Source organism: Theobroma cacao, chromosome 8 (assembly GCF_000208745.1).
Source record: "Theobroma cacao cultivar B97-61/B2 chromosome 8, Criollo_cocoa_genome_V2, whole genome shotgun sequence".
In the NCBI taxonomy this organism is placed as follows: domain Eukaryota; kingdom Viridiplantae; phylum Streptophyta; class Magnoliopsida; order Malvales; family Malvaceae; genus Theobroma; species Theobroma cacao.
The window spans coordinates 3,582,477-3,603,153 of record NC_030857.1 but is presented as its reverse complement, the minus strand read 5'-3'; the positions used below and the strand labels follow the sequence as shown (position 1 = coordinate 3,603,153).

Here is a 20,677-nt window from a genome sequence, read left to right as displayed (position 1 = left end):
GACCAACTATGATCATTGGCAATTCACAACAGAATCAAACATATTTAGATCCAAGGTTCTTGCTAGAGAGGATTTTGATCTTGCGAAGTAAGTTACATTATGAGTTCTACTAATGTGTCAGTGGAAGCAGGAATTTGATAGTTTAACTATTCAGCTGATAATTCACTTCTCGAGTCCTTGGTCTATTTGTTACAGTTAAGCACATTCTTATCAGCTCTTGCTCCAGATTGTTGATTCTATTTTTGGATTGCCTGATCAAGCAACTTAGCAAGTAAAATTAGGCTGTTAGAGCTAACAACTTTTCAAAATCTGATTTGAAATTTATATGCACTGCTAGGTGCTTTTTCTTTTGGATATTACAAGGTGCAAATTTTATTCTTGGAGTAATATAATTTATATTTGGAGATTGGAGATTGCTTTTAGCTTCCATGTATATCACCAGTAAAAAGTTTAAAAGCAAAAAAGGGGTTGAGATATGAACTCCAAAATAGATAGATCATAGATGGAGTCTTTGGATTTGGTCTAGAAGCAAGGAATAGCAAGGTCTATTTTGCCCTTGGAATATGTTATTAATTTTGGAGCTGTCCATGAATATGCTTTTGTTGGAGGAAGCTTTTACCTATATTGAGGCATAAAAGAGATGAAAATATGGCTTCTCAGAAAATTGGTGAAGTCTCCGGGGAAAGGGGTCATTATAAGGATCTTCCTAATTCTTAAGGTAATTGCTTGTTGAAAAGTTAATAGACTATACACTATTTGGGTAGGAAGGAAGGAAAATAAAGGGAAGTCAAAAAAGGTGAGGAAAGAAAAAATTGAATAGAGAAAGTGAAGTTTTTTTTTTGCCTTCCTTGTGTTTGGTATGAAAGAGAGAAAACAGAGGGAGATAGAGACTAGGGGTAAAATTATAAATGAAATGATAAACTTAAGAAGAAAGGGTGTTTTCCTCCCTATTTGGAAGGAATAGATTTGGAGAGAAAGGAAGGTGCCAATCCATCCATTTTCCTTCCCTCCTATTTCCGTCCTACCAAATGAAGGAAGGAAACAAAAGAAACACTATCGTCCTTCCACTTCTTTTCCTTCCTTCCTCTATCCCTCCTACCGAACATATTGCATAGAGAATTAAACATGAAGGAAAGATCAAGTAGGTTTTACTGTTGTTAACCCTTGAAGTGGATAGTTCTCATTGGTGAATTAACTTCAATAATTTTTCATGGACAAGCTTTGAGCCAAGTTCAAAGCTTCATCACTTCTTCAAACATCTGGCTCCAATGGGAAGACAACTACAGAGGAAATTTCCTATTGGCAGGTTTTTAAATATCTTCCATGCATATAGGAAGCTTGGATAGCTGACTGCTATGTTTGAGGTGTAATCTCTAGCTTCATCAAATTTCTTCTTTCCTTGCGTCAGTGATTCTCCTTCAAGTTAATGGCTGACATTGGAAAATTCTTGCTCTATTGATCTGTTACCATCTTGAGTCATGGTTATGCTGTAGTTGGCCAGTAACCACAAATAACCACAAATAAGCATTGGTACCAACAAAATGGTTTTTATCTTGACAACAGGCTGAGATAAGAGGTAGTTTCTCCTTCTTAACCTTTTGCAGGTTGAATGCCATGACTCTGAGGCAGCATCAGTAATCTCTTGTTAACCTTCCATCCCTGGGTATGTATGTGAGGTGTTGTCTGTTCCAACATTACATGTATACAGTATACTGATCTTCTACCAATCAAAACTGAAATAAATCTTTTCATGATGCCTTCATACAGTATTTTATAGTTGGAACCTTCGCTTCTAAAATTTTTCTGGTACATGAAAGTGAAACATGTAATTTATGCATACTACCATACCACCTCAATACTAGTGCGTGATTTGACAATAGTTCTTGTCATTGCAAGGTATCTTACTGGTTAGAACTAAGACCTGCTCAAACTGTTCAATTGTCTATGGGGTTGAGCTTTATAGCCACCCTCACCCTCCCTTTTAATTTTTATTGTTTAAAATATATCCTCTCTAGCACATCTAGAAAGATGTTCTAGGCTCACACATCTTCTAGACATCATCTCATTATGGTTTTTCTATATCAGTTGCAAAAAATGTTTTGCTGGTTGTACCTGTACGTTCACTCCTTTATCATATATATCATTGGGAACTGTTTCCTGTGGTATGTGGTGACTCTGCCTGTATTTTATACAAATTACATGGTCCCAAGCCCAGAAAAAGGAGGATTATGGAGGCTATATGACCAACAATGGTTTTTAGATACATCTTCAACGCAAGTTTGAGTGGGAACATGGCTTAGTTTTTATAAAGATTATGGTATGATTTGATGTGATGCATAAACTGAAGTTAATTGAAGTGTTGTGTAACCTTACTTTGGAAAAAGTGCTGGGTTATTCAAACTGATTCCTATTTAATGTCTATGGTCTCATCTAAAGCTAATTATTGCTTCCTAGCATTTTCATTTTGCTAATGTTCCCCTTGGGCCCCATTTTCTTTTCCTTGATATCATCCAATTTTTTTCTATTGGTACTGTTTCCATCACCTTGTGGCTATGAGAAAGACAGAGTCCTAGCATAGCAATTTAGCTTATGCATGCAATTAAGTCATTCCTATTCCAACAGCCAGAAGAGGAGTTTATGGTTTGTATTTTTATCAATTATTATCTATCAGGTTGTGGTGCTGTCAACTTTGTCTATAATTGCATAAAATCTAGTTTAGACCTGAAACCAATGTCTAGCTATAAAATTTTGCATGCATTTTGCCCAATACCTTCAACCTACTGCCAATTTGGAAAAGCAAAAACAAAAGAAATTGTCTTGCTCTATTGCTCCCATTTGTTCAGAGAAAACAGCATACGCAAAGTTAGGGATGTTGAATTTTGCACATCACATTTCCAGGTATGCTTTTTTAAAGTTTGGTCCAATGACTGGAAATTTATTAACATTGCAATCTTACCTTTTCTTTCTGGTTGAAGCTAAATGCATGCAAATTCACTAATAATAAAATTACATATTGAGCATGCTCTGAAGGTAAAATACAAAGAAATTGAGGATCAAATACTAAACAATACCTTGACTTCAGAGGTTGGGTTCCCCAGTTGCTGATGTTCCTCCTTTGTTTTGTTGTATCGCTCGATTACTGATCTCATACTGGCAAGAGTAGATTTGAATTGCATCAGACATTCTGTAAATTCTAAACACTTACAGGAGAGAAAAGAAAAACAGAGAAAAATGCTGAAAAACATTACACTAAAAATCACCACACGTGGGGCTCTAGAAAGTATAATGATAGCTTCTGTAACTTAACCACATTTGTTGTCTTCCTTTCTCTCTCTCTAAAATCATCTTGTTTCCTGGTGTATCTTAAATTCTTGTTTCTGACGAAGTTGTGATTATATTAGTCAATGACAGTTCCCTTCCAGAAAGATAAATTAGCTGGTGAGCAGAACAGTTGAAGTCATAATTCTAAACGTAAGTTTTCTTTTTGGTTAAATAGGTAATTCAAGTCTTGACTAGTCAGAATGTTGTATCTCCTTCATTCTTGCTGTAATTAATCTCATACTTGGCTGTTCAACCATAACATCTGAACTACACAGATTGGGTTCTCGGTAAAGTATATTGTATTCCTTCAGTCTCTACTTTGTTGCCTTGCCTTTCCTCCCCACTTTGTTTTTGAGTCTTACTATTATTAAAGAAGAGGTTATCTGTCTTGCTGCAATTGTCAGTAATTTTGAGAAAGGATCATTGGTCCCATTGTTATATGTTAACTCTCCATGATTCTTTCCCATGACTATCAACATAAAAGATGGTGCTTGTTTGACTTAATGACCTCAACATATACATGTTTGTTTGCTATCTAATTGAGGTTTTTTGTCATTAGCTGGCTATTGAAACAGATGTTATTTCATTTATATCTTTAAGATGTCACTAATTTTTACTATCACTTTTGTATTTTGATCCCAACCTCATCTTCCCCCTTTTCCATGGAAACCATATGTGCAAGGTAATTTGTGTTATAATCACCTTTCCATTAATCTTTTCCAAAAGCTACCTCATATATGTGCTTTGGTACAAGCATATTTTAACCAAAGGGTTATAGGCTTTTGACCTTTCACTGTGGTTTCTTGATGCTAGCGCCATTTGTCCTTTTCTAACTTCAACTTGTGTTATTTGGGTTGACAGTTTTAAGTCCAAAAGTGGTCCGATCATAATGATAAAAGATGTAAATATATTGAACTTTTCTTTTGTCTCCCAAAATTCAGTTTTTTTATCATTTTTCTAAACAAAACCACATCTTATAGAGTCGATTTACCCTTAGGTGCAAAATTTTTTATAATTATGCATTCAAAGTTTCTTAGAAAGTTAGATACTTTTAATTGTGATGTTATAAATAAGCTCATGCTTGATATTCTAGATGAGTTTGAAAATGAGTTTTTACACAACTCAAAAACAAATTTGTAACCACTGTAAAAAAAAAAAAAAAAAGTTCAGTAAATGATGTGATATGCAATGTAAGCCAGTGCTACATGCCATGTAAGTGCCAACTTAGCATGAATTTTCATTCTTGGTCACATGGATGCTGATTTGGCAGATTTTCTACTGGGATAGAGGGGTATAAGAATGAAAACAGCTTTGATTTTCAATGTCTTCAGAAAGTGCTAATTGAATGTCTTGGAAGAGATGTCGAAGTGCTAGACGATGCTTACAAAGTGATAAAATGCTGGCTCTGGTAAGCAGTAATAGGATTACCATAGTCTTTGTCAATAATTGCCTTTTAGAGTTCATTGGAGATGGGTTAGGCAAATCTTTCAACAATTTGGTACAGTGGGATGTTTTTATTGTGAAGAAAGGAAGCAAGACAGGGAAAAAATTTGGCTTTGTCAGATATTACTTTTTCTGATGCTAGAAGGGTAGTTTCAAGATTCAACGGAGCTTGGTTATTGAACCAGAGAATAGGGGTGAATATTGCCAGATTTGGTGGCAGAGTGTCTTATTGGAAAAAACGAAATGCTGAACAACTAGGAAATGGTTTACTAGAACTATCCGGTAATGGTATTACAGAAGTGAGAAGTGAGTATGGCAGTGGTGTCCAAAAGTAGATTTCAATACAAAGTAGCAAATTATCCCATGCACAGGTGCTAAAGGGTGAGAAAGAATTTGCAAAAAAGGTCTCAAATTCATATACTGCAAATATATGCAATATTCAATCAGCGAAACGATGTGTAGGTGAAATTAGTGATAAAAAATTTACTTTGGTTTGAAAAGGGTGTGGTGGCCATCATTGATTATTATGTTGATCCTAAGGTTCTTGTGGAATAGTTTAGAATTGATGGTTTTTCTGGTTTACATGAGAGAAAACTAGGACCAAAGAATTTTCTTATTTCCAATAGTGATGAAATGATGTTTGATGAGCTGAAAGAAAAAGATTGGGACTGGCTTAATAACTTGTTCACTTCAGTTGAAGTGTGATATGCAAATTTCACTATCAAGTGCTGTCAAAAATGGATTGCAACTTATGGTGTACCTGCTCATGCATGGAATTACAACACTTTTTTTAATATCGTTAATGGTTGGGGAGAATTGATCTCCATTAAAACCAAAACACTTAATTTTGAAAATTTCAGTTATGTCGCGATGCTTATCTCCACTAATAAAATGGAATGCATTAATGAAGTTGTTGAGTTGGAAGTTGCAAACAACGTGTATTTTATTCGTGGATGTGAATTACCAGTGGAGGAGGGTTTTTGTTCCTCATTGTGGGGTAGAAAAGGAGGATTTAGTTCTCTGCAGAGTCCATGCATCATCATGGAGGTTGATGACAATGTTGAAGTGGCATCAAATGCTGACATGGAGTGTGTTAATATGTTGGAACAGAGTCCAATGGAGAAAAAGTTGGAGATGTATTCAAATTTCGAAGACGCTTCAAGTGCTATTCGGAGGAATCTAGGAGCCAACCTTAATTCTGATGCAAATGTCTTGGAAACATTGGAGCCTTTGATGGTTGTCAGATGGTATGGAGTACTAACAAAAGAGAAAGAAATCTGCTGAAGGAAAAGCGGTGGTGGGAGAATTCTGAGATCTTAAAGGCTGGGCTGATTATGGTGTATGTTGGCCTATTTCACTATTAGGCTTGGAGAGAAAAGAGGAGGGCTTGTCTGAGCAGATTGAACCAATTTGTAGCCCTAAATCCATTGATTTGGTGGAATTCCAACAAGATCTATCTTCTTCTCTGCTACCTTGTATGCTGAACTCAGGAACTGTATATAAAGCCTTCTAATTGAAATTGAGGGGAGATTAAGAAGGGAAAGGTGCTGAAAAGGAAGGGTAAGAGCAAACATGGAAGAAAACATAAGATACAACTTACAGCTGCTGAAAATTCAAAGATGGCCAATGCTTCTCTATCAGATGGAGACTTTAGAAATAGAAATATTAATTCTTTAAAAGGCAAAGGAGATTAGGAGTCTCAGCAAGAAACTTGGGTTAGTTGCCAACTCAAGTGAGGAATTGATAATTGATAAATTGAAGAAATGGAAAGGAGTCTCCCCAGCTCAGATGGTGTAATCCTTGTTTGGGTAAGTTTTGGTTTTGTGTTGTTGCTTTGGATTTGTTATGAACATTGGGGTTTCAATCTGTTTGGTGTCTTGGTGCTATGAATTTGTTTAAGTCTATCTGGGTTTTTTTTGGCTTTGTTGCTATTGTTTTTTGGCAACATTTGGATCATTGGAGTGTTGGTTATTTTGGTGATTGGTGATCTATTTTTGTTTAGTTTTGAAGTTAGGGGGTTTGTTTTTTTGTTCATATCGTCAAGATGAGAATTCTTAGAATTGGAACCTTGGATTGAAGCTGATCCGATCAAATGATGTCTCATCAAGATGTGTTGCCATGTTGAGATTTTGATTTGATGAATCTTAAAGTGTTGTGTAAAATGTGAAGGGATATTGTTAGTATCTAAAGCATGCGAGGGGTCCAAAATTTTACTGACAAAAAGGGGTGTGGTAAGGTATCACGCAATGATGAATGTTTTCAATTTGGCATGTCTACTGGTTAGAGGATTGACCTTTGAATGAGTTATTTCTTTGTCTGATTTTGGCTGTTAGGAATAAGAATGCTACAGTGATAAAGTTTTTCCTTGAAGTCTAATTCCAATTGGCAAATTAACCTTTGAAGAGATATTTGGAATTAGAAAAATGAGTGTTTGATCAACTATTGATTATCCTAAGACGTGTGCAACCAAGGACTGATTGATTTAAGAAATTTGATGAGTATGGTACTCTCTAGTATAAAAGCTCTCTCTTGCTTTCATGAGTTATTTTGAAAGGTGTTTGATAACACCATCTGAACAATTGAGAGTATCAAGGTTTCCTCATTCGTTTAACGATTTTTATAGTTTACATGTTTTGGATTTATTCCCTTCAAAAGGTTATTCTAACGGAGGGGTCATATTTTTTTGGATGAGAAATGTCAATTCCCCTTGTGTCATTCTGCCCTTGATGACTGTTATCATCTGTTCATGTGCTGTTTTTTGGAGCTGGATTTGTTGGGGTTTTACTTTTGAATGTTGGGGTGTGTGGTAGGGCATGTGGTATGTAAGGAACAATGGTGTTTGGTTTGCGGGGCTACCTGCGGTCTCTATGGAGGGTTTGAAATGAAACTATTTTCGAAAGTGAAATATGGTGTACAAATAAAAGAATTTCAGCTAAAGCATATGTTTCAAAGCATTCACTATGCAAAAGGGGCATCCAATGGAAATCTCCCTAGACTGATTTTCTTGTACTTAAGGTTGATGGTTATACTTAAAGGAATGCCTAGTTCATCGGGAAAGGAAGGTGTTTTAACAAACCAGATAAGGAAGCTAATAAGTATGTTGATTCTCTTGAAACCTAGGTGTTGATTGAAAGGAAAGGTTTGTAGCCTAGTGTTGATATGGTAGGTTTTTTTAATGTTGGGTGTCGTATCTTTTTGTTATGGTAGAAGTTAGTTATGTTTTGCTTTGTTTGAGGAATTGTCTGTTTCTTAACTTATAAGTTAAGGTGTTTTGTTGGGTTATTATTGGTGTTTGTATCGTATTGTTTTTAGTTTTGCTTTGGATCCTTTGTAATGGCAATTTGAGATTACAGGACTTTGACTTTTGAATCATGTGCGATATTTTAATAAAAATTTCAACTTAATAAAAAAAAAAAAAAGGACTTGATTTGACAAAGATAACAATCATGTAGACCTTGATGATATATACCTCTAAGTACAATCGCTCATATCCTTATGAGGTGATTTTCTTTTCTCTTGTTTTTCTGTGTTTCAAAAAGATCTTTTATTGTTTATGTAAGGTAAATTTTCAAACTCAACAGTTTCGTATCACACTCTTGCATTTTTCTTGTTGTCCATGGACTAAGCTCTTTTTGTGCTACAACCTTATAACTTGTTGACTGGTATTTGATAGAGATCTTTTAAGAATAATTTTAGGGATTATTGTATTTTTGTGTCAGATTTTTAAAACCTAATATTATGCTTTCTATATTTGTGATAACTTCTTATTTTATGGTTGTTTTAGGGTTAACATTATATATATATATATATATATATATATAGTAGTCNTATATATATATATATATATATATATATATATAGGCTGCTGCAAATGATTTTTTTATGATAGAGAATAAAAAACTCTCTTGTTTTTTCTTCCAACATGGTAACAAAGCTTTCGTTGAGTAAAGAAGTCATTTTTTATTGCTCGACAGTAAGGGGATCTTGTCTGCAACTCTTGATAACCATCAAAAGCCTCGCTTGATTGGTGTTTCAAATCAAGGTTGATGGGAAGAAAATAACTAACGAAAAAAAAGTTGGTTTGATCGGTGAGAATCTCTCTTTACAAATCAGTCCCGTAAAGCTAGATGAAACAAATTATCTTGCGTGGTTAAGATCTTGTTTATTGTTCATTCAAGTTAGAGGTCTGAAAGGATATGTTGCTAGAGATAAACAAAAGTCAGACGTCACTAGTCCCACTTATAATCAATGGAAATCTAAAAACTCCCTTGTAATGTCGTGGCTCATTAATTCTATGCAATCTCAAATTGCCCGAGGTTATCTATTCTTGAATATTGCATTTAAGATTTGGAATGTAGCCTCTCAAACCTAGTCTCAAGTGAGTAATGATGCGTAGATTTTTGAATTGTGGAATAAGGTGCATGAGATGAAACAATGTGAGATGACTATTCCTCAATACTTTGTTGAATTGAGTGGTTTATGGTAGGAACTTGACTATTACCAAGATTTTCAAGCAACATGTTCTGAAGATGTAGCTAAATTTCAGAAACTAGTGAAAAAAGAACACATATATGATTTTTTTGCTGGTTTAAATATGAAATATGATCAAATACGAGTTCAGGTGCTTGGTAAGGATCCTTTGTCTTCATTAAGGCAAACTTATTTATATGTGCAGCGAGAAGAAAGTCGAAGCTCTATGATATACACAGTTTCAGTAGACAAGGCAGGGTTAGTTGCAAATTCATTTCGTGAACAGTTGAAAGTCAGCAACCAAGGTCGATTAGACAAGGATCATTTACACTGTTATTATTGTAGAAAGCTATGGCATGCTAAGGAGACTTGTTGGAAGTTGAATGGTCAACCAACTAGGAGTCGTGGAGGTAAACGGATGGGCTCAACAAGACCACAAGCAAACCTATTCGAAGTAGTAGAAATATCTAAAGAGACTAGTATTGGCAGTCTTTCTAATGAAGAAGTACAAACCCTAAGGTGTCTTTTGTCTCAACTTGATTCTCAATCAACTATAGTTGCTTCCTCCAATTTTGTCAAAATAGGTACTGTTTTTCTTGCTACTCTTGATACTCATAATGATTCATGGATTTTAGATTTTGGAGCAAACAAACATATGATAGGCTCTTCTAATAAATTCTTAACTTGTTCTCTGTGTTTAGACAATGATAAAGTCTGTATCACAGATAGATCTTTAGCATCTATATCTGGAACAGGTTCTGTTAAATGTACTTCCACCATTAATCTATATTCAGTTCTTCATGTTCCTAGTTTTCCTATTAGCCTTTTATTTGTTAGTTCAATTACAAAAGCATTTGATTGCAAAATGGAATTCTTTCCAACTCATTGTGTTTTTTAGGACTTGAAAACAGAGAGAACAATTAGCTTTGGTAGATTGTAAGATGGCTTGTATCTACTAGAGGAAGGTCGCAGTAACTTGATTCCTAGTATAACTCGAGCCCTATTAGGAGACTCTATGAATGTTAACCAAGAAATAATCCAATGGCATAAACGATTAAGACACCCATCTTTTTTTGTTTTAGAAAAATTATATCCTAGTTTGTTTAAACAATGCAAGTTGGATTTATTAATTTGTAACGCTTGTGAATTGCTAAACACAGCAGACATTCTTATCCTTCAACTAATAATAAGAGTTCAGTTTCTTTTATGACTATTCATTCTGATGTATGGGGACTTAGTCAAATAGTTTCTCTATCCGATTACAGATGGTTTGTTACCTTTATCGATTGTTGTATTAGATTAACTTGGGTTTATTTGATGAAAGTAAAGAATGAGGTTTTTTCTTGTTTTCAACTATTTCACAAAATGATTTGTACACAATTTGATGCTAAGGTTAAGATTATGAGAATCAACAATGGTACATAATACATGGATGGTGTGTTTAAGGCATATCTAGATTCCAATGAAATATTACACCAAACTAGTTGTGTAGACACTAGTATACAAAATGGAGTGTCTGAAAGGAGAAACAAGCACATATTAAAAGTGGCTTGATCTCATGTTTTTTTAATGAATGTTCCAAAGGCTTATTGAGGCGATGCAGTACTTTCAATCGTATACCTTATTAACAGAATGCCCTTAAAAAACTCAACTTTAAGAGTCCTTTAAAAGTTCTACAAGGTAGTAATTCATATGCTGCTTCTCCAAAAAATTTTGGATGTGTATGTTTTGTTCACAAGAGGAACGTAGGTAAGTTAGAACCTAGGGTCTTTAAATGTGTGTTTGTTAGCTACTCTGCAACTCAAAAGTGTTATTATCCACCCTCGAGAAAGTACTTTCTAAGTATGGTTGTTACCTTTAGAGAGTCTGAGCTTTATTTTCATGCACCTCATTCACCTTTTCGGGGGGAGAATAAGGAAGAAGAGGTGGAGGTAATAGCACTTGCCCCATACAGTTTTCTAGTAAAAATCCTAGTGATGACAAGGAACAACCTAAAACTGGGTAATTAGGAGGCTAAATTTGAAAACTTACATATGAATGGAAAAGACAGATAAAGCCATCAAGCATGTTATACCTGGTCAAGCGTCATTTTTTAGTTCAATCCCTGAAAATACATGTGGTGAGTCTTCTTTACCTTTTAATTACCTTAATTCTAATCCCATTGCTAATGATCTTGATGTTCCTATTGCTATCAAAAAAAGAGTCAGAACTTGTACTAAACATCTTAGTTCTAACTTTGTTTCTTACGATTCTGTCTCTTTCCTATAGAGCCTTTGTATTGTTTGTTTCCTCAATTTCTATTCCACAAGGTTGGCAAGAAGCATGTCATGATCCAAAATGGAAAGAGGCAACGATTGAAGAGATGAAAGCTTTGGCAAAAAATGAGACTTGGGAACTTGTTACTTCCCTTTTGGGAAAAAAATCAGTTAGATGCAAATGAGTGTTTACAATGAAACATAAGGTAGATGGTTCAATTGAAAGGTACAAAGCTAGATTAGTGGCAAAAGGCTTCACCTAGACCTATGGGATGGACTATCAAGAGACATTTGCTCTTGTTGCAAAAATGAATACTATCAAAATCATGTTATCACGTGTAGCTAACCTTGATTGGGACTTACAACAATTTAATGTCAAGAATGCCTTCTTACATGGAGACTTGGAAGAAGAGGTGTATATGAAAATTCTTTCTAGATTTGATGATGAGAAGAGTAAAGGGAAGGTTTGCAAATTAAAGAAGGCATTATATGGTTTGAAGTAATCACCCAAGGCCTAGTTCGATTGGTTCAGTAAGGCCATGATCTCATTTGAATATCATCAAAGCAATGCTGATCATACCTTGTTTATTAAACACTGTAATGGTAAGATCACATTACTTATTGTTTATGTTGATGGTATAGTTATGATTGGGGGTGATAAGGAGGAGATTGCCCGACTCAGAAAACTTTTAGCTCAGGAGTTTGAAATTAAGGATTTGGGTAAGTTGCAATATTTTTTATGAATAGAGATTACCAGATCTAATAAAGTAATCTTTATTTTTCAAAGGAAATACATTTTGGATCTTCTTGAAGAAACTGGTATGTTGGGATGTAAACATGTAGACTTTCCTATTGAAGCTAATCATAAATTACAAGCAAAAGTTGGTGAGTCAGTTGATTTAGGTCAATATCAAATGTTGGTTGGGAGATTGATCTATCTCTCATACACCAGACCGGACATAGCCTATGCCGTAAGTTTGGTAAGTCAATACATGCATGACCCTTGAGATTCTCATCTAGAGGTTGTTTTTTGGATTTTAAGATACCTAAAATTTGCACCTAGAAAAGGATTACTCTTCTCTAAATATGGTCACTTAAAGATAAAAGCTTTTACATATGCAGATTGGGTTGGATCACCTAATGATAGGAGGTCAACATCTAGTTATTACATATTTATAGGTAGAAATTTAGTTACTTGGAGGAGCAAAAAATCGAATGTGGTAGCTCGGTCAAGTGTAGAAGCAGAATATAGAGCTATGGCATAGGGTGTTTGTGAATTACTATGGCTGCATAAAGTAATGGAAGAATTGCAATTGTCAGAAGGGAAATGTCTATCCTTGTTCTGTGATAACAAGGCTGCTATCAGTATAGCTCACAATCCGGTTCAACATGATAGAACAAAGCATAAAGAGATTGACTGGCATTTCATAAAAGAAACAATAACAATGGTTTTTTGAAGGTTTCTCATGTGACCTAAAAAAAACAACTAGCTGATGTGTTTACTAAGGGACTTAGCAGTAGACCATTTCATACTTTAGTTTGCAAGTTGGGCATGTGTGATGTCTATACACTAACTTAAGGGTGAGTGTTGACTGGTGTTTGGTAAAGATCTTTTAGGAATAATTTTAGAGATTATTGTATTTTTGTGTCTGATTTTCAAGACTTAATATTATGCTTTCTATATTTGTGACAATTTCTTATTTTAGGGTTGTTTTAGGGTTAACATGTATATATATATATATATATATATATATAAGCTGCTGTAAATAATTTTTTTATGATAGAGAATAAAAAGATCTCCTATTTTTCCTTCCAACACAACCTCATATATTTACGTGTCTTACGATATATATTCTTTTGAGACGAAATGTCTAAAATAAATTAAGATAAAACTCTCAGTGGTGAATATAATCAAATTAATGAACCACAAAGCAAAGACAAAGCTAAGAATGTGAATGTAATCAAAGTTTTGGTCAATGATGGCTTAGTATTATGATCCACACCAACTTGTAAGATATTGTTTACTTTGGTTCGTTGATCTCGTAGTTTTATCTACAAAAGAGTCTCACAAGTTGAAGATGGTGTAGACTCTTAAATGTCTAATCTCATTTTAGCATATCGATCTCACAAGTTATGGTGTGAACTCTTAAATGTCTAATCTCACTCTAAGACACAGTTGCAGTCGGATATTGTTTACTTTGACTTGTTGATCTCACAATTCTGTTCCACAAAAGAGTTTCATAAGTTGAAGATAGTATGAACTCTTAAATATCCAATCTCATTCTAGTATATCGTATATCGGCTTCACAAGTTATGGTACAATTCTTAATTGTTTAATCTCACTCTTATATAGACTTGATATCAACTGTCACAATTTATATCAACTTGTAAGATATTGTCTGTTTTGATTCGTTGTGTTCATGGTTTTATCTCACAAAAAATGCTTCACAATTTGAAGATGATGTAAACTCTTAAATACCTAATCTCATTTTAGTATGCAATTAATATGGGATTTATGACTCTCTTGAACCATGACATCTTTTTTTGATGTGAGATTCATGACTTTTTGTTGAAAATATAACATACTCATGGTTCCTCGTTGGGAGTGTGACAATTTCTTTGGGATGGGATTCATGACTTATCACTAAGATTGTAACACCTAGCTTGATGGTGTTGACAAAGCCATAGGCGAGATTGATGTTGAAACAACCTCAAATATCTTATTTAAAAAGAAAAAAACATTTTGGTGTTTTTAATCTCAACAATATTTTAGTCATTTTTGAATTTTTGCTAACAACGGTTAGAGTTTCATCTTAAATCTTTATGGATTCATTAGTATTCAAAATAAACACTCCATCCAAACAGATGGAAATAATCAAATTAATGAACCGCAAAAAATAGATAGCTAAAAATGTGAATGCAATCAAAGTTACGGTCGATGATGGCCTAGCCTGGTGGTGTTCATGAAGCCATGGATGGGATCAATGTTGAAGCAATCTCAAATCTTTAGTTTCAAAAAAATGCATTTTGATGTTTTTTTATCTTAATGGTATTTTAGTTATTTTTTAACATTTGTTAACAACGTTTTTAAAGTTTTAGAACGAAGTGTATTTTGAACATTAATGAATCCAAGATAAATGAACGTAAAAACCTAACAGGGTAGGAGTAATTTTCCCTTAAAAAAACTAAACCCTAAATTGTCTGTAAATCAAATAGACCCTACATTCTTTATTTTTCTTGTGAATAGGAATATATAACTATTTTCTTATCCAATTTGAGATATCTTTTAAAGGCTCACGTGTAATTTTAGTTGCAATCTCACATTCTTTGTAATTTGACTTGTTCCTCTTTAAACCAGTATATCATTCACTTAAAATTGTTGGTCTTCATCATTTATAGTTAGCAAAGATTTACATAATTTAATTTGTTATTATGTTAATGTTATTGCAGATTTACATATGCATTTGGCTTACTGGTAGCATGGGCTTTCTCCGACAATGCTCGATAATATTCAAGTTGATACCTACAAATTTTAAATTCCACCTCTTTTTACGTGAGAATTATATATATATATATATATATATTATGGATTAGCTTTGCTTCCTTTTTCCTTTTGTAAATGCCGTAATGGTAATGTTATTTAAATTTTAAACTTAATTTTACTTTCAAGTTAATTTTTGAGGCTGGTCCATGTAAAAATAAATTTTTTATGTTAAAATTTAATGAAAACATAAATTCAAATAATAATGTTGGTAACTTTATTTAAAATATTTGGGACAGATATAATTAACATGAATTTTAAAATTTTTCTTAATAACTCGAGAAAGCACTGTATATATTCCCTCATCCATCCAATGTATATAAGTCTTTCCCTTTGCCCTCCAACCCTTAATTAAAAATTGTTAGCTCATCCAAATTGTTAAAAATTTTGAGAATTTTAATTTTAAAATCTCAACTTCAAATAATTGAAAATGAAAAAGTGAAACAATGGATAAGGTGAGACAGAATTATCTCTCATTAACCAAGGAACTCCACTCACCCCCAATCTCCCTCCACTTCCTCTCTCTCCCCCTAACCTCCCCTTTGTCAGTAATAGTTACTTAGACTGGACACTAGTTTCACAACACTAAAAAAGTGTATACTTTAGCAAAATGTAAAGAATAGTGTAATCATCATGCACCCTCCAGAGGAAATGTTCCTCTGATGGTTATCTTGAAGTATAATTTAGGATTGCATACTAATGAGAAAGTTGGAAAGAAAATATTTAGTCAAAATATTGATTTTGACTCTAACTACATATTAAAGTTTGTACTATGATATACACTTACTGTACCAATGAAACTTTGAATCAATGATAAAGAAGAATTGTTGGAATTTTTTAAGTGTTAGATTCAAGTCTAGTTGTGTGAAGATTTCATCTAATGTTACATTAATTTATTTATTCAGCTAGTTCGTCTATTTCTTCAACCACATATTTCAAAAGTTGTTTAGTTGTAATTGTAATTTCTATATATATACTTTTTAATAAAAAAAACACTTATCGATATGAATAATCCCAAAGATATATACTGACTCAATCAAATTTTCTTTCAGTACATACAAAGAAATTCATAGGAGGAGCATAGGCTTTAATACTAAGTTAATTATAGGCCAATTCCCTAAAAGATAAGTTTCCTTAATATTCAGAATTATATGAAAGAAAAATATTCTATATACTTCTTTACCAAAGAGGATATTAATATAAATGTGGAGATATGATTCTTTATATATATATGGATTAAGAAAAAGAAAGGGCTCCAAACAAGAGATTTCCTACAGATCACAAAGCACCTATTTTACACTTTGCTTTGCACAACATAAGAATCCACCATCCAAAAATTTTGACGTAATATATAAAGTTAGGTTGGCAGTAGTTCACCAGCTTAGATGCTTAAGACCTTTGTGCTACTGAATGCTGATCAGCCACCATATCCAAGGAAATCGTAGGGAAAGCATTCAATTATTCCAAACAGTTTCAAAAGTATTAACAAAGAATGGCAAAAGGGAGGACTTGAGTTTGACGAGATGTAATAAACAAAGGGCAAGTGGTGAATGTGTTTGGAAACCCGTCCAAGTCAGCTATTTTCTTGGGGCAAAGATATTATATTTAAATAATGTAAGTAAGAATTTCTTCACATTTCTCTGGTTATAAGATGGATATCTTTCCAATATTAAATTTCATAAGGATCTTAAAGTAATCAGTCTTGTGGTCCATAATCACCATAGTTTATTCCAATGTGTTAAGGTGCTAAGCTATGTTATTGTAAAAGATTCATGCATGATTCTTTTCTATTATATTTCCTTCCTTTTACAGGAGCAACTTAGCTAGTATCTTTTGTCATGAAGATGATTAGTTCTTATCTCTTCTTAAGGGGTCCATTTTATAGTGATTATGACAATGAAAAGAAAGTGAATGCCTAACTAATTATCCACAATATAAATTTCAGTTTTAACTAATTATGATTTAGAGTTTTATTTAAAAAGAAAAAATCAGTGGGTTTGATTTTTTTTTATTTAGAATGTTGTCAAAATTTTGTAAGGTGCAAAGTTTAAATCCTTATTGTCTCCTGCCTCCTCATATGTACCAATAAAATTAAAAAACAAAAAAAAAAGTTTCCAAGAAAATTTTCCACTCTAGGAACAGCATGCATTCATGCTTGACAGTTCAAAGATAGTGTATAAGTTTCCAATCCAGCAGCTGCTAATAAACAAGGCTCAAGTCGACCTTGGTGCATGCAGCTCACTCGATCCACCTTGAAACTTGGGGTTTGAAGTTTTTCCTTTTTCCTAGGTTAATATTATCTACCACCTATGAACCAAAAAGCCCTAATTAATCACTCTTATGATGAAGCCCTAGTACCTAGGTTAAGATATACAGTTCAATTCAGATTTGGTTTATGTCTTGCAGTTCTTTTTTATTTTGATCAAAATATTCTCTGAAAGGAGTGATTAGGATCCTTTCATCCTTCATCAAAATATTCTCTAAAAAGTTTTAGAAAACTGTACAACATTATGTTGATCTCGTACAATAAGCTAATGGATAGAGTAATTAAAGGTGGAAAAGTATTATTGTTTATCATTGAAAATTTGAAAATGAACAAATTGTACCTAAAACATACATAAAGTTTCTTTCATTTTTTTTAAGGTAATGAAGTTTCTTGTGTATATCAAGCTCCTTAGATTTCCAAATCATCTATATAATATATTAAATTAATTATCAAAACCTATAGCCTTGCTCTAAATATGTGTTTCATATATTTACAAAAGTCCAAGTGATCAAATAATAAGTTTTAAATATATTATAAATTTAAATAGATTTCTTAATAAGTTTTTGATTGTTTATTAACCACTACAATGATTGTTTTATGTTTAAATATCATTATTAATTGTTTTTTTTATATATTGTTGGTCTACAAAATAGGACATACTACTTCACAGGTTCTAAATTATTATTTAGTTTTTCTTTTGCAATTTTAATTTGTAAACCTGGCCTAAGGAAATTTACCTAGAAATTTAGTTTATTTTCATTGCTAATTATTTTTGAATTTTGCCGATAACTTTCAGTACTACCCGTTGTTCCAGGAAATATACTTGCTGCATTTCAAAGAGTATCACTCTCGATGCAAGTGGAACTACTAACCTTTTGAAATACTAGAAAACAGCATTTTCGATTATCAATTGTTTGTGCTGATTTAGGAATAGTATTGCCTCTTTTTTCATACGTTTAGTGAATAAAAATTGTAGCTAAGTTGAAAAACCTAAAAAAATATTTCAAGTATAAAATACCTCATAGCCTATGCAATCATAAAACAAAAGGATTTTTAATTGAATAATAAAGCACTATTAAGGAAAGAATTTTAGTTAGCTCATTCCTAATTAAAGTTTCAACATTTTGAATTGTCTTTTGTTTTCTTCCATTGACTTCACAGTTATAACGCTTTCAATTACCTTCTTTTCCTCCTCCTCCTCCCATTCTTTCTTTAGCGTTTGAAAAATCCCAACAAGAAATTATGTTTTTTTATATCTTATTCGCAAGCAAACACAGGCAATTTGTTACTATTATATCCTCCCATTTGCTTATAATGACCTCTTAATACCACAAGCCTTGCTTTTGCTATCTCTGCACTGATCAAATTGTGGCAACAGCCTCACTCAGTGTGCCATTATCCATCATCACCAACAATTATATCATCCCTCTATGACACTTAACTTTGAATTCGTATGAGTTATATATCTATATATGCCCATTTCTGCCATCTCAAATTAATCAACTAGCCACCACCATTTTTCCGCAATTGCTAGCAAACTTTTTAACTTCTTAACCATCCAGCCTCTTTACACATAATACTACCTCTAAAATATATGGATATTCATGAGTCATATTTAAAGGGGAAATTTAAGAACCATTTTTAGTACAATGCTCGATTGACATTTATATTTTTCAGTATAGGATGGATCTCAAAGTTGTGCTCAATCAATGTTTACACTTTGTTTATCAAACTTTTCAAACAATACTGCAATTCCATCATTCCACAAATTTTATGGTGGAACACTTTAGATATACTTTCATATATTAGTCACTTATCTATTCTTAATTTTTCTTCTTCCCCTTCTTTAGCTTCATTTTTCTTTCCTTTTCATGACAATTAGCGACCTAGATTTGGGGTTGAGATTTCCCTAGCCTGATCTTTTTCTCCTGAGATTCAAAGGTTTCCTATCGATTATTCAAACACTTGTGCTGCATATCAGTCTAAATATTCAAGGATAGCAAGGTTGGAACCCTTGCATTAGACCAGTCTGTCTAGTTTTGCAATGCAAATCCTCTATTTTCTCTCTCTTTTCCTACAACTTTAGGTGTTTTCTTGGTTGTATCTGGTGTCTTTTGGAAGAAAAGAAAAGAGTAAGAATTTAAGGTCATTTCAACTGATAGGAATTCAATATGTAACAGTGTTGTAGAGGCGACATTCAACTCCCATTTTCTTTATTTTTTCAACCATGCGCATTATAATTAACAAAGCTGCATCAATTTGAATTCTTCTAATCTTAACCATGCAAAAAAGTCATGGCTTGTGTCCCCTATTAGACTCTAACAAAGCAAAGCTATAATTCTTCTTAGCGCTCGAACTCCAACTTGAAATTTCACAAAGGTAATTAATTCAGTACACTCGACTTGTATGGAAACCTTCCATCAGCCATGGCTAGTCTTCGTAGAAAGCCTCGAAGTCAACTAGCAAACTGAAATTACTAGGTTACAATATACATCTCTCTAACCAGTAACCGTACTCCAAGATATAAAACTAGCTACGCTCACTTAACACTTTCTAAGAACTCAACCAGATCCTAAACGATATCCAATCAACGATGAACAATCAAAGGCAACTCTAACTAAACGCACAGTAAAATCGAAACTCTTTTTGAGTCATAAAATCATAAAATCAAAACTATAACTCTTGCATTCAAACTTCCTTTCCATCTTTTGAACCCTAAGCTCCCGTTTTTATGTCACATTAACAAAAAATAAATAAATATATATATATATATATATAACAATATTTTTATGGAAAAAAAATACAAATCTCATCTAGGAAAACAATAGCTAGCCAGCATCACAAATCATGATAATTAAAGGAATAATCAAGCGTGAAGAAAAAAAATAATCATGATGATAAAGAGATCTTAAAAGGACCTGGTGCTAGCAAAATCGTAGAGCTTTCCAGTGCTAGAGAAGATCATTACTCCGACTTCAGCATCGCACAAGATCGCGAGCTCCTTCGCTTTCTTCAACAATCCGTTCCTTCGCTTCGAAAACGTCACTTGTCTGCTCGTCGAGTTATCGATCCTCCTTATCACTATTTTCCCTCTCCCCATAGCCTTAGCTCGGCAGTACTCAACAATTAATCTTCTTTTATTCAAACAAAAAAATGAAGAAGAAAAAAAATTAACTCTCGATGTTCGATAAAGGGGGAGGTATAATAAAAAGCTTGGCAAAAAACAAAAAGAATTGGAGTTTTAGTGGTTTTTTTTTCGCTTTTTATTTTTGAAAAGAAAAGGGAAAAAAAACTTACTTGGAGAGGAAGTGAGAAACGGGAGGAAGGAGACAAACCGAGGTTTTCAGAGACGTCGTTTTGGTCTTGACTATCATCAGCAGA

General features: G+C 33.3%; 2 protein-coding genes across 15 annotated transcripts in view; one reads left to right on the top strand and one right to left on the bottom strand.

The window, feature by feature from the left end:
* The window catches only part of LOC18591844, a 25,662-nt gene extending 10,437 nt beyond the window's left edge, over positions 1-15,225 (top strand). For 2 of the 10 annotated variants that reach the window (XR_001929078.1, XR_001929072.1), the window contains one exon: positions 14,940-15,225. Coding sequence is in view for 3 of the 10 variants with exons in the window: in XM_018125910.1 (XP_017981399.1) it covers positions 6,528-6,572; positions 9,440-9,818; positions 14,940-14,968 (453 nt within the window). In the remaining 7 variants the exon portion in view is untranslated. Of the gene's footprint in view, positions 1-1,604; positions 2,899-3,401; positions 3,472-3,614; positions 6,573-9,439; positions 9,819-14,939 lie in introns of those variants that run through there. The other 8 variants (XR_001929075.1, XR_001929073.1, XR_001929076.1 and 5 more) reach the window with 8 other exon arrangements.
* Positions 1-20,677, bottom strand: part of LOC18591843 (MADS-box transcription factor 23) — a 22,476-nt gene extending 1,799 nt beyond the window's left edge. For 2 of the 5 annotated variants that reach the window (XM_018125905.1, XM_018125906.1), the window contains exons 1-3: positions 20,594-20,677; positions 20,215-20,430; positions 3,072-3,150 (exon numbers count right to left, since the gene is read on the bottom strand). In XM_018125905.1, the coding sequence (XP_017981394.1) occupies positions 3,072-3,150; positions 20,215-20,430; positions 20,594-20,670 (372 nt within the window). In that variant the 5' untranslated portion in view covers positions 20,671-20,677. The remainder of the gene's footprint in view (positions 1-3,071; positions 3,151-20,214; positions 20,431-20,593) is intronic. The other 3 variants (XM_018125903.1, XM_018125904.1, XM_018125907.1) reach the window with 3 other exon arrangements.